The sequence below is a fragment of the Halichondria panicea genome, chromosome 1 (genome assembly GCF_963675165.1).
Source record: "Halichondria panicea chromosome 1, odHalPani1.1, whole genome shotgun sequence".
NCBI classification, from domain to species: Eukaryota; Metazoa; Porifera; class Demospongiae; order Suberitida; family Halichondriidae; genus Halichondria; species Halichondria panicea.
Window position 1 is genome coordinate 10,659,765 of NC_087377.1, and position 24,890 is coordinate 10,684,654.

The 24,890-nt window shown below is 39.8% G+C and overlaps 4 protein-coding genes and 2 long non-coding RNA genes across 32 annotated transcripts; 3 read left to right on the plus strand and 3 right to left on the minus strand.

Moving 5' to 3' along the window:
- The first annotated feature begins 134 nt into the window (after positions 1 to 134).
- Positions 135 to 5,933, plus strand: LOC135345868 (uncharacterized). Of its 2 annotated transcripts, none has more exons than XM_064543338.1 (10): positions 135 to 270; positions 1,565 to 1,831; positions 2,436 to 2,486; positions 2,683 to 2,829; positions 2,894 to 3,073; positions 3,147 to 3,401; positions 3,856 to 3,953; positions 4,274 to 4,441; positions 4,679 to 4,741; positions 5,777 to 5,933. In XM_064543338.1, exons 1-10 carry the CDS (start codon positions 189 to 191, stop codon positions 5,810 to 5,812), a joined length of 1,347 nt encoding a protein of 448 aa, XP_064399408.1. In that variant the 5' UTR covers positions 135 to 188; the 3' UTR covers positions 5,813 to 5,933. The 2 variants fall into 2 exon arrangements, with proteins under 2 accessions (XP_064399408.1, XP_064399409.1); XM_064543339.1 differs by having other exon boundaries at positions 2,695 to 2,829.
- An 852-nt stretch (positions 5,934 to 6,785) lies between these two features.
- LOC135345892 (hemicentin-2-like) lies at positions 6,786 to 10,782 on the minus strand. 2 transcript variants are annotated; one of them, XM_064543346.1, is made up of 5 exons: positions 9,703 to 10,742; positions 9,292 to 9,591; positions 8,914 to 9,186; positions 7,505 to 7,671; positions 6,789 to 7,064 (listed from the first exon to the last, which is right to left on the minus strand). In XM_064543346.1, the coding sequence occupies exons 1-4, from the start codon at positions 9,773 to 9,775 to the stop codon at positions 7,535 to 7,537; spliced, it is 783 nt and encodes a 260-aa protein (XP_064399416.1). In that variant the 5' UTR covers positions 9,776 to 10,742; the 3' UTR covers positions 6,789 to 7,064; positions 7,505 to 7,534. The 2 variants fall into 2 exon arrangements, with proteins under 2 accessions (XP_064399424.1, XP_064399416.1); XM_064543354.1 differs by lacking the exon at positions 7,505 to 7,671 and having other exon boundaries at positions 6,786 to 7,064; positions 9,703 to 10,782.
- Positions 10,783 to 10,857: 75 nt separating this feature from the next.
- On the minus strand, positions 10,858 to 18,876 carry LOC135345713 (uncharacterized). Of its 23 annotated transcripts, none has more exons than XM_064543306.1 (19): positions 18,617 to 18,871; positions 17,907 to 18,170; positions 16,725 to 16,761; positions 16,637 to 16,666; positions 16,534 to 16,584; positions 16,442 to 16,474; positions 16,222 to 16,383; positions 16,040 to 16,155; positions 15,907 to 15,984; positions 15,804 to 15,843; positions 15,617 to 15,747; positions 15,488 to 15,551; positions 14,948 to 15,019; positions 14,383 to 14,457; positions 14,013 to 14,123; positions 13,665 to 13,832; positions 12,366 to 12,578; positions 11,166 to 11,384; positions 10,858 to 11,032 (listed from the first exon to the last, which is right to left on the minus strand). In XM_064543306.1, the coding sequence occupies exons 2-19, from the start codon at positions 17,946 to 17,948 to the stop codon at positions 10,938 to 10,940; spliced, it is 1,737 nt and encodes a 578-aa protein (XP_064399376.1). In that variant the 5' UTR covers positions 17,949 to 18,170; positions 18,617 to 18,871; the 3' UTR covers positions 10,858 to 10,937. The 23 variants fall into 23 exon arrangements, with proteins under 23 accessions (XP_064399376.1, XP_064399368.1, XP_064399351.1 ...); XM_064543298.1 differs by having other exon boundaries at positions 16,649 to 16,681; XM_064543281.1 differs by having other exon boundaries at positions 16,637 to 16,681.
- Positions 18,877 to 18,954: 78 nt separating this feature from the next.
- LOC135345909 (uncharacterized) lies at positions 18,955 to 20,622 on the minus strand. 3 transcript variants are annotated; one of them, XR_010397917.1, is made up of 9 exons: positions 20,160 to 20,618; positions 20,027 to 20,090; positions 19,920 to 19,968; positions 19,816 to 19,866; positions 19,712 to 19,750; positions 19,584 to 19,659; positions 19,462 to 19,523; positions 19,140 to 19,296; positions 18,955 to 19,084 (listed from the first exon to the last, which is right to left on the minus strand). It is a non-coding gene; the product is annotated as an uncharacterized LOC135345909 (long non-coding RNA). The 3 variants fall into 3 exon arrangements; XR_010397924.1 differs by lacking the exon at positions 19,712 to 19,750 and having other exon boundaries at positions 19,354 to 19,523; positions 20,160 to 20,622; XR_010397916.1 differs by lacking the exon at positions 19,712 to 19,750 and having other exon boundaries at positions 20,160 to 20,615.
- A 799-nt stretch (positions 20,623 to 21,421) lies between these two features.
- Positions 21,422 to 22,436, plus strand: LOC135345920 (uncharacterized). The gene is made up of 2 exons (XR_010397932.1): positions 21,422 to 22,047; positions 22,099 to 22,436. It is a non-coding gene; the product is annotated as an uncharacterized LOC135345920 (long non-coding RNA).
- Positions 22,437 to 23,266: 830 nt separating this feature from the next.
- LOC135352507 (uncharacterized) lies at positions 23,267 to 24,820 on the plus strand. Its single transcript, XM_064551682.1, has 2 exons — positions 23,267 to 23,632; positions 23,733 to 24,820. Exons 1-2 carry the CDS (start codon positions 23,371 to 23,373, stop codon positions 24,818 to 24,820), a joined length of 1,350 nt encoding a protein of 449 aa, XP_064407752.1. The 5' UTR covers positions 23,267 to 23,370.
- The last annotated feature ends 70 nt before the right edge of the window (positions 24,821 to 24,890 follow it).

A 24,890-nucleotide genomic window follows, 5' to 3' on the forward strand; every position in this document is an offset into this window, starting at 1 on the left:
AGATACAATACTCCAGTGATACTCGACTCGATCGTTCAGGGTTGGGCGGAGTCTAACTCGAGTTCTGGGAACCAGGGAACATCTCTCCAGTCTCATAAAATTATACCTAGTACCTACCAACTTATCCCCACCCTAGGCCCTCGTTCCACCTTGGGATCGGCCGGCCCCACGGCCAGCCCTTCAGTATCATGATCAAAATATGGCTAATAAGAGCAACAGTGATGCTGGCCGGTTTATTTCTATCGGAAATCACTTCAGGCTCAGCGTCAGGTACATACATGTATATGTACATGTACGTATGTAATCAAGTCAGGAGTACATATGTAGTCTAGTCAGGAGTACCGTAGTTTATGTAATTCACAGCGCCAGTTTAATTATAAACGAAATTCGAAATTGTTGGCCATAAGCACTTATAGCACCATATAAATTCATTTGTTTTATGTACATGCAATAGTCTCGCAATTTTTTTCTGGCGCTGTAATTACATCAACTACGGTACATGAAGATTGTAGCATTGTAGGTTGAAGAATTTCATTCGATAATTGAGAAGTCGGCATGAGTACGTATAGCATGTACATTATTTTCAGTGCATGTGCCCGGGCAAAACCCGGCAATGCCCTGGAATTGGGCTTAAGTCACGCCTATCAATACTAATGAGGACGCCCTGGTGCAGTTTAATTTAATACACACCTATGTCACAACGTAGACACTACATGCCTGGACACATGTACAACTCATAGTGAGCAACTCCCAGCTCAGCCTCGATTCCAGGTCGATTAATAATTGGCCTGGATTCGAGGCTACTCGAACTCCCAGCTATACATATATAGGGCAATTGATTTTTAAGCTGGAATGGGAATAGGAATTAGGATGAATCACATGATTTGCCGCGCCATTAGTCACTACCTTATATGGATTTGTCCAAGGTGATTGATGATGAAACGTGATCCAATGGTGAGATTTTTCGCTAGCTTACCAGGAGCGTTTACACAGCGTTCCTAGTCTATTAATTTTAGTTTTGACCTTCATAATTATGTTGTCATAACTTTTACTGAAATTCATAATACCCTTGAATTCCTTAATTTGTTAAAAAGCGCTTCTATGGGTGTAAAAGGTTTTGTTTTCCTATTGGCCCCACGCCCAACTTGGGTTAATTATGATATCATTACTAAGAGATGTGGCTTATACGTTCTAACTTTTTTCGGCGCTGGGCGGCTAATAAACAAGCACTTAATTTGTGCCTTCTGCTAAATCCTGGCTACACCCTGGATGCATAATTATATTATGTAGGCTGTATAGTGAAGGTCGGGCCATATGCCCATAGCCTCAATTCCAGGCCACTGAGATGGGAACAAATAGTTATTAGTAACTGTTAATATTTCGCGTTTAGCTGTTGTTATTAATTCTTGTCATTTAGAAATAATGTTTTGTGTTTAGTTAGTACAGCCGTGTACGTGGCTTGTGTTTATCACTTGATTCTAAAGTACTTACGGTCAGGTCAGAGAGAGTATAGTGCCGGTATTTTATATTGATGTTAAAGTATTATGCTTTGTGAACCTTGCAGGGATGTGGGAAACAATTATTTGTCACAAACCGAGTGAGGCCGACATCGCCTTCACCATAAATATGGGTGTCAATAAATGTGATATCACCCAGACTGGGCCCTGCTCCAAGATCCTCATCGATGATGGATCTTTGCAGAGTGTATGCTCTGGATTAGATGACGGTGTGACGTATACTTGCAATGTAAGTAGAGCCTACACAGAACCTGTATGCTGCTCGGTCTATGCGAAGGTGAACCAGAATCTGCTCTCTATGTCTTGTTTTACAAGTAAGTCTTAACAAAATTGTTTTGCTAATTAGTGGTCACTTACAATGTACGTAGCACCATAGATTAAAGAGGGAGAGAAATTGGAAATGGAAGTTACCTTGAATTATATCCGCGTTATGCCGCGGGGTTTAATCGAGGCTATGTATATAAACGTTGAGTAAAATCTAGGCTATAGATAGTACCTTGCTGTCTGCAATAGATTCTACTATATTTGTACTCACTTGCACTTCCAACTGACACTTGAGACCATATGCAGGGACACAGTACACCGATGAGTTGCACAGTCTTAGCTATAATATTAGAAGAATTCTTGGTACATAAATATCTCATAGCGTGACAAAAGAACGTTTAGCTATAGAATGACGTTTTAGGGGGGCTCTAAATATCTTGCAGTGATCATAATTCATGAACCATTGTTTCCCGCGTGTTGCGCAACCGTAACGCGGATTAACATCAAAAGCTCTCTGGTCCCATGCTTCAAATTCAATGTAAAATGTCACGTGATGCTACACTTCCGTTTCCAATCCCTCTCCCTCTTTAATCCATGGTACGGTAGCACCAACAGGTTAAGTTTATAAACTTACCTACATTAATTTTCTTGTAGACACTGTAACTACAGTCTCTCCCGGGCCTACCCCCAACAGGACTCCATCAGGTACTGCAACCACAATCAACATTGATTTTATTGTTCATACTACTTGAACATGAATGTTGCCGTTTTCGTTAAAACTCTACACTATAGCTAAGGCATTTCTCTGCTGTAGAAGGCTGTAGAAACTTTCACTCCTATTTTAGGGCATACATCAAGTACAAGTAGTTGCTGTACAGGTTATAGAATCTACTTTACACAGTTCTTCACACAGTTCCAACTGTGATCAAGTTCCAACCGAACGAGTATGAAGTAACGGAGGGAAGTGATGCACAAGTGTGTCTGGTTATCACAAATGGCACTGTCTTGTCTGAGATCACTATTGACGTGTATCTGGACTCTTTCACTGGTACGTTGTAGGATTTGCTGTGCAGTGTGCTTTATACGTTATAATATTGTATACTTCTGATTAGATACTTGTCGAGAGGTGCATTTCCCTGAGGGTGCTACTGTTGGTGACCATCAATGTACTACTTTCCCCAACACCTCTCTGCAAGTTGGTCGGTATACGTTGAGAGCGCAAGTTTTAACTCCACCCGAAGATTCACCAATCGTAAATACGACTGATTCTGCAACACTCATCATTCACAAACGTTAGTAATAAGTATAGTATAGTAGTATAGTATGACCATTGTGCTTTATGGCGTTTGCTCTTCCATGTCACAGGAGAATTGGAAAAAGGTCTTATTGCTGCTGCTGTTATTTCTGGTATCGTTGTCTTTGTTGTTGTTGTTGTTGTTGTTGTTGTTGTTGTTGGTTGTGGTGCAGCTAGGCACATTGTGAGGCAGAGGGTACCTAAAGAAGATGCTGTTAACCTCCCTGAGCACGTGAAGATCAATAATGTACCTGTTCAAGATGAGAGGAAAGTACCTTCGGGTGAAACTGAGAGTAAACCCTGTCCAGTGCAAGAAAGAGTTAGAGGTATACATGTACATCATATTTACCAACTAACTAACTGTCATGGAAGTTTTACTGTAGTTACATAATACTGTATAGCGTGAAATTTTCAAGGGGTTTAATTTTCGCAGATTTCGTGGGTTAGCAATCCTACGCGAAAATTAAGTCCACGAAAATTGTTAGAATTACCTGCTATAACGTGCAAAGATAAAGATTTAAAGGTGTGGCTTCTGGTAAGCAGTCATTCCGTGAACATTGTGCAACGAAATGCTTTTATAGAGGCCATTCCACGAAATGTAATTGCATCGAAAATTTCGCGCTATACGGTAATGTATAATGTATTACCTAACCTTTTGTTCAAGCTATAATTATACCTTTTTTTAAACAAAAAATATTATTATTATTATAGTGTGCGTGCACCTGTATCTTCCTATTATTAAATGTAACAACCAACTTTTTAGTGCCATGTTTCGTATAGGAGATCGAGCTCCTGGTTCAGCAACTCACAGGGGAAGCCAAAACAGTGATCAATCTGGTGTGCAACCCGAATTCCCTCCCAGCTTTTCTAATCAAATGGTACGCCAACAATTCAGTACAAATTTGCGGGAAATTTTCGTGAGTGCAATTTGTCCTCAGCTAAAATTAATGTTTGCGTTTCATTGCCAGCTAAGCTTAGCATGTGCAATACTTGTGCATGCATGGGAGTTTATCCCAGTTTTAATTTTTGCGTTACCGAAAAACGCAAAATTTTGCATCTCATGAAAATGTTTAGCCATAATTATACGGTTATGTGATTGTGTTTATGTATTATTAATACAATTGACCGTCAATTTATATTTGTTTTTTGCCTTTTTAATTATTATTTTATATCGTATTATTATTTTATATCGTTGCAGGGAAACCAACCAGAGGAAAATGGCATTTCCAATGCTAACCCCCACCATGTATGTGTGGAGCTACCTAGTACTGTACCGGATACGCCTGACCATTCCCATGGAACTCAGCCCGAAGATGGTTCTTCCACGAGTGGACGACTTGTATACACACTGCCGATGCAAAATAAGGTGTATTAATATTTGCTGATGCTGCAATTATGCATAATTACACAATGGTGTTTACAAGTCGTGTCGACTCATGCATGTGTGAGACTGACTTATCATTTCAAAGCTGACTATATGCAGCTCTCTTATAATTATATCATGTTTTATAAGTGTGTGACTGCAAAGACTATTCACCTACAAATACGTATAATTATTGTTCAGTCGATCTACTGCTCACTAATATATTGTGTCCTTTTGCAGCCTCTTGTTGAGTGTGATACGGGAGTAGTTGTTTATGCAGGTGCCTCCCAAGCGTCTTCACTGGTAAGTTTGTATTATTACACAGTAAACTCTCGTTAATCCGGTCACCATTAGGATAGTGTACATTGTAGTTTGGCCGGAATAGCGAGGTGGCCATAATTATTTCAGAAATAGCTGACCCTATAAAAAAAATAATTATGCCTCAAATCTAATTTTGCGGTTCTTTCTCGAGGATTATGAATTATTTTAACTGCTAATACAACTCTTATCCGATGGGCATAGAACCAATTTTATCTGCCAAACCACACCCAAAACATCATATCCGGCCAATAAACATAGTAGTTTGGGGCAAGCGTACGTACGTACGTGGTCGTATTTCGTGCAGTCACCAGTATATTAAAGTGACCGTACTTCAGAGTCTAGAGAGTAGAATCCACAAACGTGTGAGTAGTTGTACCAAGGGCGTATACAGAGAAGATTGGTTGTACTTAAACGTATCTTAAGATTGAAATTGTGCTGATACCATTGTGTACGTGAATGAATAATCTACACTAACCAAAAGAGCACTAAAAACTAGCAATTTTGAGCACTGCGGAGCTAGGATGTTAAGATATAATTATGTAAACAACATAATTATGTAGAACCTTACATAGCCTAACTATGCGACAAAGTCCCAGACCTTAGCCAGAAACCGTTGGTCTTTTCTCTCCCGATTACCCACTATTTACTAATCACCACAACCCACCACCTTACGGAAACATGTTTGGATATGTTGTAGCTTATTCATTCACCTAGGTAGCAGCACAAAATGTTCCTATCATACATTACATTAATTTGTGGTATTCTACTCTCTAGACTGTACCGTATTACTAAAATATTTTGCGAGTGAAAAAACCTTTGCAAATTAGGAGCCAAAGCAGCAGAAAATTTGACCCTTTGCGATCTATACTATTGCGTTCTGGCAAGGATCGTGTGTATATATTTACTAGGATTTTATTGTTGCGAATTGATCAACCCTCGCAAATGTTTGATGCTCGCAAAACATTATTCGGCAGTAACTGTTATTAATTTACATATTTTTCTTCCATATGAATGCAGGGTTCCTCAAATGAAGCCATGCAGCTAACTGCTTAGCTACCAATATATTATTGTACGCTGTATATACCCATAATAGTAGAGTGATAGGCACAGAGCTTTTCATTATGCTGAGTATTAATTCATGATGTAGATCAATTAAGAGGTTCAACTCAACTTACGTAGTTGTATATCTGATTGCTCAGAAATAGTGCTGATAATACCATTAATGAATAAGAATATCGGTTGTGTACAAAGTATGCCATAATTATATAGCAGGCATATTTTGAGGGTTTAAACTTCCGCAGAATAGCGGCTTTCTTGCAGCATGTATGCATGCGATATAAATGTTCGCGGTACAGTTGTATATACATGCTTAATCAGCAAAAAGCCGCATTTATACGTACCCTGGAAATATATATACCCGCTGTTACAGTACAGTAGTATCCATAATTATCATGACGATATTAATTATACCGCATGCAGTATTACAAAAATCTAAATGATTAGTTCTAAGAATTAACGTTCTAGAAATTTGAAATTTCGTACTTTACGGCATTCATTATACATTTACAATTAACTCAGCATATGAGTTTAATTCGCAGAAATATTATCTGCAGAAGGTCTTTTTACAGCTATATTTGCAGAATTTTTGATTTTTAGATGATGCTCTACAGTACAAAAAAACGGAAATTTCCACCATACGATTGTTTAATTTACCAGCACTTGAAGGCTGTAATCTGATCGTAACATAGTATGCATGGTTTCAAAATTTAATGCGTAAGTTTAAAATTGAGTATATATACTCATGCTCGAAATATATGACACTTTTTGTGAAAATAATTATGCGACAGACTATTTCTGACCACTAACTGGCGTTGACAACAATGCAACAATTTTATGTCACGTCCTAAATGGAGGTCACAATCAAATGTAGCCACCTGCATGGCTTCGATTCCAAGGTCACTTGACACAACAATTTAAGCGGTCTGGAATATTAATCCCTCTAAACATGCGACGCAAGCTTCAAACTATAATTTTTCGACCCCTGCTTTTATAATTGCTTAAAAAAGTGTCACCTAAAATTGAATAAAGACGGTATGTGATATTGCTCAGTTTTCGTTTGCGATCAGGTAAAAACTTGCAAGAAAGAGAACCTGATATATGATACCTTTAAAAATGTACATTTCACAATAAGTCTTATTAGGAGTCTACACAGTAATTAAAACTAAGTTTGGGATGTAGTAGGGACTGCTGCTGGTTTTGAATGAATCATCAATGAGGGGCGAGTGTCCACCTGAAGGTTCAGCAGCTGCAATGAAGAGATAAAATGATTAACCTACTGTACAGCAGGTGATTTTGTAGCCAGCAATTTTCTTATAAAAAGTATATACATAAATAGACGTTAAACCATTCCAGGCTGCTAAAAACTAATTTAAGCGGCCTGTAATCGAGGATTGTAGAATAACCAACACCAGGACTTCAACATAATTTTTCAACCCCTCCCTCCCAAAAAAACGACCTTTGACTTCGTAATTTAATATAATTATGGTGCAAAATTTTGTATTTTTCGAGGGCAGATAGTTAGTACAAAAATTAAAACTGGGATAAACTCCCACGCACTGGTATTTCACATGCAAACATATTGGTGGGTACGGTTTCCTGCATGGTATTATTAGAACCCACGAAAATTTCTACTTAGGGCTCTGGAGCAAAATATAGCATCTGCGAAAATTTCCCACTTTACGGTACCTCATATCTGCTGCACTAATCTGCATTGTATTAAACTGTGAACGTCCACGAGTGATTCAAACTGTGAACAGCCGTAGTTGCATCATCATTGACAGTGCAGGAGAGGCTGAAAGTAGCTCCCACCATTACTGTTTCATCGAACTGTGTTCCAGTGACAGTCGGTGGATCTGCAGTAGTGAAGAAATGCTATTAATACACTCACAGACTGATTTCTTCGACAAATGTATACGGCATCCAATGACTACATTATGCATGAAGTGCACACATGCACACTATGGGTGCTAACAACATAATCGAGAGGTAATTACATGTTGACTGCTGTTGTACAAGTGTGACTAACAGAAGCATTAAAATCTCTCCCACACTTGCTGGCTCCAAGGTCGATGTGTCGGACACAACTGTACATTGGTTGAACCGAACACAGTGACATTTGACTACAAGCATTTGCTACAGGTCATTAGTTTTGTATGCAGTGCATTTGAAAGAGTAGAAAGGAAGGTGACACTCAACAATGTAAACAGATACCCTACACATATAACGTGTGCTGGTATTTGAAATTTGAACTGTAGCTACTGCTCAAAAATTCACACACTGTCAATCAATTCCTGTCATGCAAGATTGTATTGCCACATAATTATAGTTAGTTAATGGGTTAAACTTTATTGCAGAGCGTCTTAGTGATGGATACTAACCTGGCTGCTCAAGTTGTGTAGTAAACAAAGTAAATCACTATACGTACAAACAAGAGACCACAACAGCCACTTACGTGAGTGAGACACTGATCTCAAGTGGGAAGCAAACTATTTCCTGTTTTATCACCCAAGGTTTCTTACGGACAATGCCGTGGTCAGAGAGCTGGCTATACAATGCTAATGATCCCATAGAGTGAATCTACCAATAGTGAGAAGCACAAGGAACAACATCCCATGATCAAGACCACTCACCCCCCCTCCCCCCCGAGTCAAGACATAGCGATTCATTGGTAGCCTCATACATATACCGTGATAGTTCTTATTTGTCTGTATCAATCCGATTGATTTTACTGCTAATAATATTATGCAGCAGGAAGAAACCTCTCAATTTTGGCTAATTTGGCAAAGGCTTCGGGAATTATGAGGGATGCTTGACTCAAATTTTTCTGTTGTTGGGCACTTTCTATAATTTATTTGAATGAGTGTTGGGCAATTGTATGTGGGGGGCCATTGTTTGTATGCACACACGTTTCCCTTTAACTTTCATAGTTGAATTCACGGAAAGAGGAATGAAACGAGACTTCACCACAAACACAAACACTATATATAGCTTGGTTTCTATTAACCACAAACATAAAAATGTTCCTCTAGATATACCAAACAAAAATATCACAAGGGCAACAGTAAACCACATGGATGTGTACTTATACAACTTACTTAGAACGAGTAGTTGAATTTCTTTCTCCTCGCTCCCAAAGCTGTACGATCCTCGACGTTTGTAGAGGCCAGCATCATCTGTCTGCACATTGGAGATTCGATACACGCCAAAATCACTGGCAGTTGAGTCAAACTGTTGCAGTAGGGGGGTATCACTTTCATCTCTGTACCAATTGATGCTCGGTGGAGGAGAAGATTGTGCAGTGCATCTTAGCTCTCCGGTCTGACCAGCTACAGCATACTGGAGGGATTCTGCTTCCACTGTAATCTCAGCTACAAATTAATAGAACTTAGGTGTTTAATAATACAAAACTGTGAACTATAACGTTATAGTCATAATTTATGACTTATTTTTATCACCCATGTAAAATTTCTTACTTCCAATTTGAAGTGTATCTGTAGTAGATGATACTCGCTGAAGATTAACAAATTCAACAGTGCAACTGTATCTCCCTGCATCATTGAACATCAGTGAAGTAATATCCAACCTCCTCGTTCCTTTGCTCCCAGACTCGCTGTGCCTAGTGCTGCTGCTTAGGTCTATGATTGTATTGTTGTGTTTCCAGATGAAGGAAGAGATAGTGTCCAGTGATGAGTCGGAGCCAGTTACCGTGCAGCGAGCAACGGCTCCATTGCCATTGATGACAACGTGTTCGACCTCAAATTCAAAGGAAACTTCTGTAGCATAGAAAGTTAGCTGATAAAAGAATATTGTACTATCTCATCCATGCATGCACAGCTATCTATACAAATGACTGCATGCATTTGGTGCTGTAATAGAATACTCACCAAGTTCTTGTGCAGTAGCATGAGACAGTACACTTAGGAACAAGTACACACTCCATAACAATAGTGAAGCCATTATATTTCTTCTAATCCTCTGAGTCCTCTGTTTGATAGTGCATGGAATACTATCAGTATCATATTCTTCGCTGCATTCAGCTTTATATTCAGTCTTAGCCTCGAATCTAACCCTTTCAACTGCGGCCTGGAACCAAAGCTAATTAAGCCTATAAGTATAACCCGCGGCTAATAGGCCTACCATGCAATTGACACAAAATGCAGCCACTGATCATAACTAGTGTTCAAGCTGGCGCTGTGCTAATGCCTCTCGCCATGTTTTTGCTTTCGCTCAAAAGTATTAGAGTGTTATCTATAATGAATTTTATATTAAAGTTAGCTTATCTATATAAAGTCACTGAGAAGAAAAGACTTATTTACATGCATCTATTGTAAGTTGTTATTTATTGTATTATGTGGCTTACCAGGACATCAAGAAAGAAGAAAATTAATTCTTCCAGGATCTGTAGTTCAGTGTATATAATATCTAAGAAGAAAAGACCTGTGTACATGCATATTGTTATCTATATTGTTATATGGTAGTGTTTTGTGGCTTACCAGGCCCTCAAGACAAAGATGATTCTGCCAGGAGGATCTGGATCTGGATCTTGGATATTATTTTCTCACACATGGGGAATGAGCGCGCATGCGCATTACATCCACAGGAATAATTAAAGGGTGTGTCCAAAGAGATCAATTTCACAAATGGCTACTGCTAGCTAGCTAGCTGTGTTAACAGATATTTTCTGAGTATTGTAGCTAACAAAAAGCTAGCGCTTTAGTGCAAGGCTAACTCATATGTTGAATAGAAAGTTTGTGCAGACAGATGATGCTATGAAAGATTCTGAAGAGACTGCAACAGCCTTCAATGTGAGTCAAACTAGCCATAACTCGAGAAAGAAGCTTTAGTTTGCTAATCCACGAATCAAAATCCAAGAGAACGTGGCTAGAAGCCTATAGAAGCTGTTAGTTTTCGTCGCATTGTAACCGTTGAGCAGTTATAGCTGGAATACACACACACACACAGACAGACAGACAGACAGACACACACACAGTCAGCTTTACCGTATCCCTTGTGCGGCTACGCCTCGAGGCATAATGATACAGAATAATTCACAGTTAATAAAATTCACAGTTAATAAAATAAAATAAATAATTCACTAACTGCCGGTTCTATCCTACAATTAAAATGCTGATGCTGCTCCAATCTGCAATGAGAGGTGGGGAGGGATGTTCACATGAGGTGCTATGCCAGTCCATCTGCAGGACTTTATAGCAGCTGCAATGAAAGAAATTAATGTATCGTGCATGTGAAATTCTAAGCATGTACCACAAGGAGCTTTCAGCTAGGATATGTATAAAATTAATTCGGTATGTATACGAAAAGCACAACGAATACAAAAAACACTTACCCAGAGAAACACAATACTTTACAGCTAAAGGAGCACGGATGGGCCCAGGCTGATATTGGTCAAACAGAGAGATGAGTGTTGTTGCCATGATGACGAGGGCCAATGTCGTCAGTACGATTCCACAGTATACGGCTAGTCGTAGATTAGGGGAACCAAAGATGAATGGGTACGCAATAGCTCCGATCCAGGTGCCTCTATCAAGCCATTGGTAATTATAAGCTGCAATCAAATAACCTCCGATAAATGTACATGTGTCATGTTACTGAAACGTTTCACGTGAGCTTTTTGTTTACTGATTTCCAAATATAGCATATTAGATAGGCAATGATATCACTAGAATGTGTTATGACTACTAATGAGCATCAAAAATAAGCAAATATTTTTTGTGAGTGTTAAAGTTTCGCAAAAATAAAATCTAGTATTTCTATGACATCACGATCCTTGCCAGAACACAAAAATTAGAGTGCAAAGTGTTAAATTTTCTGCTGATTCACAATGGTTTCACTAGCAAACATGCATTCGTACATGCTGATGGCAAATTTTTACAAGGAATTGACTTTAGAAACAATAAATTGCTGACACTTCCCGTTGGACGCTAAGCAACCAGAGGAGATCCGACATGTGTGTACGAATCACTACAAGTTCAGTACATTGATGTCATTGCGGTCGTGTGATAACGTCCAGGCCACAATGCACTGAACTTGTAGTGATTCGTGCACGCATGTCAGACTTCCTCTACTAAGCAGCAGTAGTGGCTTGTCCTACCACTGACATTGGATTATAGGTATCGTATAGCGGGTTATTTCTTGTGGTGAAAATCGTGTTGTAGAGCATGATCTGAAATTAAACTGCTTATATGCGCAATAGGTTATACGTCACCATTGATTCTAGGCTGTACAAATATTTACATAAACGTGTCATGTACGTCTTACACTACATCGCTGAGACGAAATCCGAAACAGGGGACAACGAGTGAGCCAATAAACGAGGCAGGCAAATTGCAGGCCATTAATTTTGCTGGGGCACAATCTGATAATTCAATAAACAATAAGGCGCCACGAAAACGTTATTTATGTTATCTTATTTCCTCGATTAAACGCCACAATTTCAATGGGAAAATAAAGGCAATAATAATTGTGCGATATAAATGTATGCGATATGGTAGCACTATGTCATCAATGTTTATGAAAAGGCACTTACCTAGAGAAGAGGTTTGATCGTTCACAGTTGGGTCGGCAGTCTTACGTTGACATTGGTTGTACAGGGTACTCAACGTAGTTAAGGTCATCGGGAAGATACCACAGTATGCAGCTAGTCCTAGATTATGGAGGTCAAACATCTGGGGGTATGCCAGTCTGTCTGCAAGAGCTCTAATCCAGGGTGTGCCTCTATCAAACCATCGGTACTTATAAGCTGCAATCAAATAAACTCCGATAAATAACATGACATGTACGTTATAACTGGCAAAGTTTCATGTGAGCTTTTTTGTCTACAGATTCTAAATGCGAGTAAGTACCGACATGTACAAGTCTGTATTGGCATGTTCTTACTAGAGATAACCTTTTACTTTGAAAATGGTTATACAAAAAGTAATGAGCGTGCAATTAATCAATGCAGCATTCTGTGGTAAATTGGTGAGTCATAAATATATGTATCATTATTCTTGTAGACCTTCTGGGTAGCTAATAAGCCACTGCCAATTAAGCAGTAAGTCCTGCCATTCTAAGCACGTGCTACACTAGCCTCCTTCACTGGCCTCCCCTGAAGAGAAGGCTTGCTACTGACTGCTTGCGCATGCGCAACATTATTGGATATTTTCCCCCGTAAAACGCCCTGAATTTATCACGAAAATATTCTGACAAAGTATTGAAAGTCATACACAGAGCTATTTAGCTAGCTAGCTAGCTAGAGACAGAGCTGTAGTTTTGTTGTACAGCTATGTACAGCTATTTTCTTTCTGATAGAGTCAGTAGCAGTAGTATAGTAATAGATGGGCGTGGCCTGCCCATTACGCTAGTGTCAGCTTTCACTCCGTTCAGACGATTGTCATCCACGCTGTTGCAGGCTGTGGGTCTTTTGTTAGCATAGCAGGCTACGGGTAGCTATCAGTTCTTTCTCAGATGGGCTAGAAACCTTCAATCGAACTTTCTATCTACTTCCTTCCACCCACTTCCGTTCGTTGTGACGTCGTTGTTTTACTGAGCATACACGTTAATTGTTATCCGGCATTAGCCGGTATCTGACTAATGGTTAGCGCATGCATGCGTAAGCAGTCGATACCAGGTCCACTCTTCGAGGAAGAGTGGCCTAGAATCGAGGCTAGTGCTACACAGTACAGATTAGTGCAGCTTCTAAGGGCCACACATACAGTACATGTAGTTTCAACGAGGCAGGCAGCAAGGTGTATAGACTGGTTACATAGTGCGTATAAACTAGCTCTGCATTGCAGCATGGGCACTCCATGCATTGTTGGGGGTTTCTGTGAGACTCTGCACTTACCTAAAGAGGGATGGAGAGTAGTAGAAGTGTAGCCCCTTCCATGACACACAAATGTAGCCAGGGTCAGTGCACATATGATAGCCACACCCACATTTCCAAAGTGAGCTGGTGGGAACTTGTGCTTCTTTAGCGGGCCCTTCCCAGAGACAGAGCCATGAGTCTCGTCATCTAAGAATGTCAAGAGAACAATACTTCTAAAAGATACATGCGTACGTGTGAGGCTTTGTGCACTTGCTATACACAATTTGTTTATAAGCAATCACAGTTAAATACAATAGCATGAAATCGTCATGCAATACACTGTTCATTTGTAGGTACTGGGTACTAGCACACTAAACTGAATCATACCTGTACCTCCTGATTTAAAGCAGCTCCGTTGTTTGTGAGCCACAGCACTTGAGATGTCCCCTCCAACCTTGACCTTCTGTTGCACTACAAATGCATCTGCCTCTTGGTCATCTGAGGAATGATAAAAGTGGAGTCAACGTAAATACACCTCGAGATAATGCCCTAGGCTATACACATGTGCACGCAAAAGCTACGTACATGTAGTACTGAAATAGACATACGAGAATGGGAACTGTCGTATCAGACTCACACTGTTATCAGACACTCATATGTACATACCACTCCCTCCCATTCATGAGATGAAACTGACAATTTATAACTGCCGGGCACAAATGCAGCAAAAAAAAAGTCTGAAAGCACAGACACTCACCTTGATCCAAACTCTGCATATAACCTTGTACGACAGAGGACATCGAAGGTTTCTCTTGGGTACCATCTTTACATTCTGTATGGGTATTTATGGCATCGTAATAACGAATGTTTAAACAACAACAGTTATGTAACAGTCTAACATTAATTTGATGGAGGACTTCATTGTTACTCTGTGCATGCACAGCAGGGGGAGAGTGATTGGTGTGTGTGTGTGTGTGTGTGTGTGTGTGTGTGTGTGTGTGCGTGCGTGCGTGCGTGCGTGTGTGTGTGTGTGTGAGCTGTTAGACACTTTCGTGGACTGCTTTCACGAGACAGTGGTTGAAAAATAATAGGCTAATTATAATCGAAACTTGTACGATCTTCTAAGGTGACAAAAATCGATCTAATCGTTGCTTTATAGATTCACGATCATCCCCTATAATGTTAAGATCATTACGGTAAAAGGCTATATAAGTTTGCCGCTGTGCAATGAAGCTCAACGCACGCACGTGGTGAATGTTCTATGTATGAGCATCTTGTTCATGGTATAGTTGAGTTATCAAGCTAAGTGGTGCATGACTCACCCAGGTGGCTCATATGTGCTGTCACGAGGTCCTGCTTTCGAACCAGGGACGATGACTTGGGCGGTGTAGGGACTGCACTCAAATAGATACAATAAACATTAGAATACATGCACCTGCACCACATGCTCCTTCAGGTACACTATAACAGTATACGTACTGTATGCGCATGTACATGTATCATAGGTACATTAAGTACAAGTACAGCCCTTTTCACCTAACTTAATGGCAAAAAGCAAAAATGCTACTCAGAGTCTAGTATGTGGCCCACTGTGTGTACATGTAAGGTGTGCCTTTTAAAGGGTTGTACAGTGCATGTACATGTATGCTGTGCACACAGCTACCCAACTCTCTAAATTATACGTATTTGTGCTGAACACACTTCTGAATCATTAGTGGCAAGCTTGTATCACATGGGTGGTAATGTATTCACTACAATGACCGTCTTACACGTTACCACTAGGCTCATGTCCCATGTACAAATTCACTGAAATAATCATTTGCTACACTTGTATGGAAAGTGTGGAGCATAATTATACATACCGTAGGATGAGTTTCCATCATCAGAAGCTTGAGAAGCAGTCGGTACATTGGGGGAAGACATGTCCTACAGAGACAATGGCGTACATGTTATTAATAACAACGTATCACAACCTTTTCTAACGGACTTACTAGAACGATTGAATCGACAGTAGGAGGCTTGTAGGTATTAGGGAAAGGCTGCATGACAGATTTAGATGTGCAACCCTTGCCCGAATCTTCACTGAAAGGTGCAGCTGTCCTAGTAGGGAGCCAGTCTGAGTCTGTAAAGATATCAAATGTGTTGTCAAAGTACTGACAGCATCATACATGCTATTACCTTCTTTCGTGATTTCCTGTCTAGTTTCCTCAGTCGGAAGCTTAGATTAAAAGACAGTAATTGTAAATGTTTACATTTCTGTAAGAGTTTTATGTACACGTACCTTGCGTCTTCGCAATTCATTTTCTTTAGCAGATAGTTTCGTATCGGTAGTAGACGGTACTTGCGATCCATCTTGAGACTGCAAGTTAAAGAACACATTATGGTAACACATAAGAGTGGCTTGTTAATCTTACTGCGTCCTGGGACTTCTCCTGAGATGGACTGGATTGTCTACGACCGTCAGTGTCAATACCCCTGGCCCCGGCAGCGCCTCTATTTTCCATAGGAATCGCAACAATTGGATTTCCTACTGCACAACAAATAATTATCAATGTTATAATTATATGCACACAATTCTGGTTGAAGTTGTTGATACCTTGATTAGGTGGGTTATCTCCACCAGGATCATCACGAACTGACGGAGAAACACATTTAAGTTTATATTTATGATAACACCAGACGCTGAATACTACCGCCACCACCACGATGATAAGGGCGATGATGATTCCAAAAACATAATATACTGGAATGTATGGGTCTGAAGGAGTGGAGATAATTATTAGACATGTACACGATAGGGATCCTATAAATATCACCATTATCATCCTTCATGGGTGGGTCAGGGATATCTGCAGTGAGAAAGACGAGCGAATGAAATCAGAACATGAACAATACTTTACTTATATACCTGCTGTACTGTTGAGATTGGGCACAGTTGAGGTTGCAGCAGTTGAAATGTCTGCACAAAAATCAAGGTAATGAACAAGTTTTTTTTTTTTTTTTTTACATACATGTACATGTACCTGTCAGTCCGGTAGTGCCTTGAGTAGAGGTTGCTACTGAAGATTAATTGAATTATACGTAGAAGTAAAGGCTTACTTGGAGTGCAGGAGTTAGAGATTGTTTCGCGAATACCCTCTTTATGCAATATACAGCAGACAAGATAAATGTAGTCGGTGCTAATTAAGCATTTATAGGTGATTCCATCAATTAAAGGAGAGCAGGTTTCTTGGAGAAATCCAGAGTTTATGAGTTTAGTGGCACAGGGTCTCTTTGAGGTTATGTCACAATTGTTTGTTTCAATTGTAAGGTACATGTATACTAATTGCTCATGAATAATTCATAAGATATTTATTTTCTTTATTTCTCATCACTACATTGTTTTTGTAACTTGCAATGATTATCAATGAAAAGAGAGCATGAAACAATGCTAGCTATTATTGTAGCTAAAAGTATCTATGTCTTGTAATCCAATGAAGTGGTCTGTGAGGTCAGCTGGAAAAAACTGAAAATTTTGGCATCAAGTTTTGTTGACTGCATAGCTTCCAGGTTGTCTTTCTGACCAGTATTCGATGCCTAAAGACTTACTGGAGGGCGAGTCGAAGAGATCTTGTTCATAGAGACCTTACAGCAAAAAATATATCCTTGTTACTACTCTACAGTCGCCATATTAGCCTACAAAAACAGCTAGAAATGGCCGTAATTTTGTTTCAACTTACTCTCTTGGGAAAAACTCTTCGAGTCACCCTGCCCCTTTATTCGTATAATAAGAAACAGCAGACTATACGGTAAGGAGGGGTTTCCTGATGCTTAGAATTGACGACAAGTGACCATTGCCAGAATGAGAGCCATTTTACTAGTGAACTGCATTGAACACCCACGCAAATTTGAGCGTGGGTGGGAACTGTATACCGTAACCTTAAATATTATGCAAAACTTTGATCAATTTGCAACAATAAAATTGCAAAACCCAAATTATTACCAATACACACGATCCTTGCAATAGTTAAATCGCAAAGGGTCAACTTTTTGCTCACTTACAAAGGTTTTTCACTCGCAAAATATTCTAGTGATACGATATCTACTTCCGATGTTACATACCGTATATAATGGAACTACCCAATTAAATATTTTGTATTCTAAATATTCGTACAGCTCAGAATAGTGGCATGCGTAAGTTCTCGAAGCATCATGTAGCTCGAGGCGAAGAGCTACATGAGCTTCTCGAACTTCCGCTTGGGCAATAATATCCGTAGAGCACTCGCAACAGTAATTACTTACCATTTGAACAGTTTTGCTGCTGTCCTTGATGACAGCACTCATTCGCTATTAGAGTACGATTCACTAAACACTTTGAATACGTTGATGTGAGAAGTCCACAATCACCAGTAACCACTCCTCTACGTCTGAGTTCCTCCACACAGTCGTTGTCAGTTCCTATCACATCGCATGTGAATCCATCGAGTGTGTGGATGAAATGCCTCTTTAAGCCACTTGGATCATCAAAAAAGCGACAGATCGATTCATCTCCAACAACAACCCTGACTACAGTGTATTAGTGTAACCCTAGTCAAGTAGGACAAATTTGACCAATACGTAATTTAAACTACTAGGGTGTACCCACAATCAATTTAAGTATAGTTCGTTGTTTCAAGTGGCCTGGAATCAAGGCTAGGTACGTGGGGTGGGTAACCTTCATTTAGAATGCGACACAAAAAGTTTTGTCAACGTAGATTTATAGGTCAGAAAATTGCCCAAGATCGAGGGTGCTGCATAACTGGAGGGTCGCCTTACACCAAATAAATATGATACAGTATGATACAGTATGATTATTAAACTACGCATTAAAACCCAGTAGGCCTATACACACATTAAGCTTATTAAAATCAGATTACAGTCATCTTCAAGTAGTTAAGTCTTGGTCTCTGGTTTAATCAAGACAAAGATCTTAATCAAGATTCCTTTACACCTCCTATATACACATGACTTACCTTCTTGACACAGGCCAAATGTCAGAAGCAATGGTGCCATACGAAATACTACTTGAGCAAGTCTCACCATTGTCAAAAATTTAATCATAAATTCTAGTCTGGCTAGCTAGCTGCCTCACCACTCACCACCACCACACAGCCAAAAATCCACGGGCCGTTTCATGCCTGTTACGGGCCAGTTACAGGTATAAATCCACGTGGTGTATTCAACTGTTTGGTTAGATACTGCATGTTTAGCAGCCTGTGGATTTCAGCATGTAATCAGCCGTGTAAGCAGCCTGAGCACAGCCTGTAAGCAGCCCTATGTTCTCAGTTAGTTCCGGTTTGCTTTTATACAGTTAATTAAAAGCTGAGTTTGGCATGAATAATTCAACAAAGTGTTGTAAACAAACATAGCCAGACAGTTAGACAGTTTACAACACTAAATAAGAATGTTTCTTCTAGTGCTTGTGCTGCTCGAGTGTGTCACTGTGTACAAAGAAGACATGTGAATAATGGTTGCAAAGAAAATAATGTTCCTTACCATTATAAATTGTTTGCTCGACTGTTTGTACTACCAGCCATGTCCTCTGTCACTGTGTGTATAAAGAAGACATGTGAATATCGTTGCAAAGAAAATGTTTCTTACAAGTGTTGTTCGACTGTTCGTACTGTCCACAGACCAGCCATGTCCTCTGTCACTGTGTATAAAGAAGACGTACATGTGAATAATTATGGTTGCAAAGAAAATAATGTACATTATAAATTTTTTGTTTGACTGTTTGTACTGTCACAGACCAGCCATGTCCACAGCCAGTAACTTAACCTAAAGCATGTAAACGACAATAATTATTATTGTAAAATACCTTCTGGTCATGATGAGTAGAAATCATTGATGGCATGAGCATTCCAATTTATATATGTACATCTGTATGTGTGCATCAGTACACGAGTTTAAAGTGAGTTAAATAATTATTAATTGGCTCACATTCTCAAGTAGTGTGACAAGGAACCTCAATCTCGAGCTCATCAGTACAGTAATGATGACATAGACACAGGTACATCTGTATGTGTGCATACGTAAACGCGTTCGAGTAAGTGAGTCAATAATAGAACCTGAATCTCGAGCTCGTAAAGTAATGATGACACAGACAGCTGTAGATAATAATTATCATAATTATAGGATACATTTACATGCATTTTATATACCTCATACTCACCTATTTAGTAGTCGTGTAGAGGTGCATATCCTCCTTTTTAGATGTGTATTCCTATACATAAGCAGTATATGGACCAACATTTTAAAAACCAGCTGAGCACTCACTTATAACATTGTAGAAGAAGTCAACAACCTGCGTCAGAGGCAACCAGATCTGCAATACGAAATAACTCCGTCAACATAATTATTTATACATGACCACATAAGCACACCTTGTAGCCTATAGAGCTGGACTCCTAGAGACAGTGAGAGAAGAATTGCAGAGACATCTAGCAGCTGATAAATGGACAGAAGTGAGTATTAATTAGACCTACTATACTAGCTCCTTATTTAGACTCTACTTACTCTCTCTCTTTTTCTTGCTAGCTGGCCTTGGCAGTCAGTTCCATAAATAATATAATTACTCCATCCATCCTAGCTGCAACTGAACGAGAAGATCAAACTGAAGCACCTTTTCAGTCTCTTGATGGATTTCGTAGCTAAGCAACTTTCCCTCAGCGCATGCGCATACACTGGCTGCACAGGCTGTAAGCAGGATGTGGGTGGTACAGGCTGAAACAGGCCCGTTATTTACGGTCCGTATTCAGGACTAGCCTCCTTCGCAGCCTCTCCTTTTTCTGTTCTTTGTCATAGTTCAATAAGATAAAATACGGGACTAATTGGAGGAACAAAGAAAGAAAGAAGGAAGAGACTAAGAAAAAGGAGAGCCTGCCTTGCTAAGTCGCGTGACGGTAGACAAGTGGTAGACGAGTGAAAATGAACGTGGGCAATCACTAGCTGGGCGGAGCCTGACAGAGCAAAAAGCTACAGCATGCCTAGTTGGGCGGAGCCCGACCGTCCCTGACGGGAGGTCGGGTTGCAAGCCTATCTGGGATTTGTTCTAGCGCCACTATAGTGGCGCCCTATCAGATTGCAGTATTTTTCACGTGGCTTGGTTACACTTCCGCTTGCATCTAGTTGCAAAACCGCATGCAGTATTGCTGTGCCATCCTGTGGTTCACGTCATCAAGTCGGTTAACACCCACTTGAGAATAATAATATTCATAGCAGTACTACTATGGAACGCCGTTTGCGACAAAATTCAGGCAGAATGTGATAGGCGTGTGCATCCAATATAAAATCGATTTTTGAAGATCGATTTTTAATAATCGATTTTTTACAGTTGATTTTCGATTTATACGTGAACGATCTTTGACAATCGATCTGATAATCGATTTTTGAAATTCGATTTTTGATACTCGATTTTTGATAATCGATTATTGAAATTCGATTTTTGATAATCGATTTTAGAGCTGCTCTGAGGTGGGCTGGGGGGCCCCTGTCTAAAGCTGTATCACGTGAGACTATCCTTAGAGCATTGAAGAAGCCACTATTCATGACTTCTATTCTATCTGGAATCACCAAACTCTTTCTCAGCTCTCTAAGCACACACAAGATAGCCAAATAAAACAGTGCTGGCGAGAAAGCATACAAAAATGGGTGCACAAAGGAACTAAATAAGATAGCATCAACTGAACAGTTCTAAAATTAATGATTTTTACTGTGACTTATGGCCCTTCTTTTTTATGGTTCCAAAAAACAATAATGTTTCGCTTTTGCGTTTATATAGTCTATCATTAGCCTCGATCCCAGGCCGAGTTTTCGCTTTTATAACGGTTAGGCGAACAACTGGGCCTGGTACTAGTTGTCTGCGCATGCGTCAGTCGTTCGTCAGATTCTGACGAATGGATATTCTCGTTCACTTTCGTGACATTTATATTCGTGTACTATCGTGTACTAGAAGTCAGTTCCCGTTTTATCATTATTGGAATCGATTGGAATGGCTCTTAGCTGAAGCTTCTCTCTTCTCTGAAGCTTATTCTGAAGACTGAACAACAAGGGAAGAGGTATAAAGCTTTGTCAAGCTTGTTAATTAAAGGTCAGATATTTTTGTGTGGGCCCTATGGCTATGCTATCAAGTATTGTTCATGTTTGGCAAGATCTACCGGTACGTAGGTAGACTATAGTTTCATCATTAATATGGTGGATCAAGTGAAGAGTGTGAGCTAGGAGAACTTGGTGCTGCCATCATCAGCTCGTCGACACAATGACACTATAACCGAGAAATTTAATATGTATAGATCTACACGTATTTAAAATGTCTACTTCTCTGTACAGGAGCAATGGCTAATATCCAGCTATCCCAACAGTGCTCCTCTTGGCTATACTAACAGACGAGACTGGACAGTTTGAGGTAAGGGTTTAACCGTCTTTGGTTTCTTTTAATATTGTCCTATACTCACAGGACTGGAGTATGACCTGCTCATTCGAGCGTTGCTGGGTAGCTCAGAGACATCAAGAGAATCTATGTTTTCTCAAGCAAAAAATTTAACTGAGTTACGAGTTGGGGCCTAGAATCACAGAAGTCCAGCAGCCTGCTAAATCTTTTTGAAACATAATTGGAAGGCATTCAATCATCCTGAAGTTGCCCTGGGTCACTGTAATTGTGCTGCAGCACAACTGGCAACTCCCCAGGCCTTTGTGAAGCAGCTCCCTATGTGCATCTTTTGTGTACTCACTCTGTGCATTTTCTGTGTACAAATTTCAATTATTGATTTATTAAATATTTTTGCCGACCACAAATATACAATGAAAATTTGACGCATGCGCAGACAACTAGTACCAGGCCCAGTTGTTCGCCTAACCGTTATAAAAGCGAAAACTCGGCCTGGGATCGAGGCTAAGTCTATCATGTGAGATAGCTAACCAAGCCAAGCTTTGATTCCAGGCCGCGGAGAAGGAGTTTGTGCATGTTCTGAGTTTCAAGGGTGGCCTAACTGTAGCCTTGAATCCATTTTAATCGGCCTGGATTCGAGGCTAGTATCAATTCAAAAATCGATTATCAAAAATCGAATTTCAATAATCGATTATCAAAAATCGATTATCAAAAATCGAATTTCAAAAATCGATTATCAGATCGATTGTCAAAGATCGTTCACGTGTAAATCGAAAATCAACTGTAAAAAATCGATTATTAAAAATCGATCTTCAAAAATCGATTTTATATTGGATGCACACGCCTATCAGATTCTGCCTGAATTTTGTCGCAAACGGCGTTCCATATACTACATAATGCGCAGAACAAATTCCAGATAGGCTTGCAACCCGACCTCCCGTCAGGGACGGTCGGGCTCCGCCCAACTACAGCATGCCTACGTACGCATTGCAAACTCTAAATAAAAGCTGTTAGCATCGTAGATAGTAAGCCAGAATCAACATCGTAGACGAGGGCTTACCTAGTAAAGACTAAAGAGACTAAATATCTAAATTTAGCTCAGTTTTTTTTCCTGAGTTCAGAACAGACCCACTTGATTAGTAGATATAATTATTACAGCAGTATAGTCTACTCTACTCTAGTCTTTCATACTTCCTCTACTGACTAAAGGTCTCACAAAGGCTGACTCTACTGTAGCCTCGAGACCAGCCGTTCGTTATCTGAAAGAACGCCTGGTCAAGTTCCAATGTAGCACTCGTTCTAGCTGAGTCAGCGAGTGGTTAGTTACGACATGATTGCGGCATGCATTGCGGTAACCGCAAACACAACAATACTACGGGGGTGTGCATGTGTTTGCAGTGTGAAGAAATAGAGATGGAGAAGAGAGTAGCTGCAGCTATATCTGACAGTGCCCGACAACTAGGAATAGAAAGTCTCAAAGATAAACAGTTGGAAGCTGTCCTCAAGTTTGTTGAAGGCCATGACATATTTGTATCACTCCCTACTGGATATGGAAAATCTATCATATATGCCGTTCTGCCACTTGTATTTGACAAACTGAAAGGTAATAGATCTAAGTAATGAATGCAGATTAATTTTTTGCATTATAGTAAGTAATATGAATGCCAATTATAACAGATTACATTATAACGTTCCACATGCAGATTCGTCTGGAAGTATTGTTTTGTGTATCAGCCCTTTGTCGTCTCTCATGGTTGATCAAAGTTCTAAATTTACTCGGAGCGGTTTGAAAGCAGAATTTGTAGGAGAGGCACAACTTGACCAAGAAGCAACAAAGAGAGTGCTCGATGGAGTAGTGCAGTTAGTTTTTATAACTCCAGAGAACATTATGAACAATGCTCGATATAGAGATATGCTCCAGAGTGAAGTGTACATGAAGAAGCTTGTGGCATTAATAGTGGATGAAGCCCACTGTGTTAAAACATGGGGGGATCAATTTAGAAGAGCCTTTGCAGCACTTGGTGACTTACGCAGTATCATACCCACTGAAGTTAACGTGATGGCTCTCACAGCTACTGCCACTATAGAAACCTTTAATATTGTATCCAAACGACTAAGTATGAAGGAGCCAGTATTGGTTGCATTACCCCCTGATCGTGGTAATATCTTCTATACGTTAGAACCAAAGATTGATCTTGAAAGGTTGAGTGAGGATTTGTGTTACGGGCTGTGCCGAAAACGAACTGCGTACCCAAAAACTGTGGTATTTGTTCGCAGATATAGGGATTGTTCGGATTTATACATTGCTTTAACACGCAAGCTTGGTGAAGATATGACAGATCCTCCTGGGTACCCAAATCTTTCAGAATACCGGCTGTTTGATATGTTTAGCAGTGTTCAGACATCTGAAAAGAAAGAGCAAGTGATATCATCATTTTTAGGAACTGGAATGAAGCTGCGATTAATAATTGCCACATCAGCTTTTGGGCTTGGCATAGATTGTTCTGATATTCGACAAATTTTTCATTGGGGGTTACCATCAAACATGGAAGAATATGTCCAGGAGACTGGTCGTGCTGGTCGAGACGGTTTAGATGCTAAAGCAACCTTGTTTGAAGGAAAGGGTGGACAACATTCTTCTGAAAGACTAAAAGAGTATGTGAGCAATGCTACTGTTTGTAGGCGAAAACTTCTGTTCGAAGGTTTTTTGAAGTATTACGATGGTTCAGTAAGAATGAGCCGATCTAGATGCTGTGATTTATGTGTATTGTCTTGTGAGAAGTTTGATTAACTGAAATTATGCTAGGTATACATGCCTGATTGGCATCATGACTGAAATTAAATCAGTTACGTATGATTCT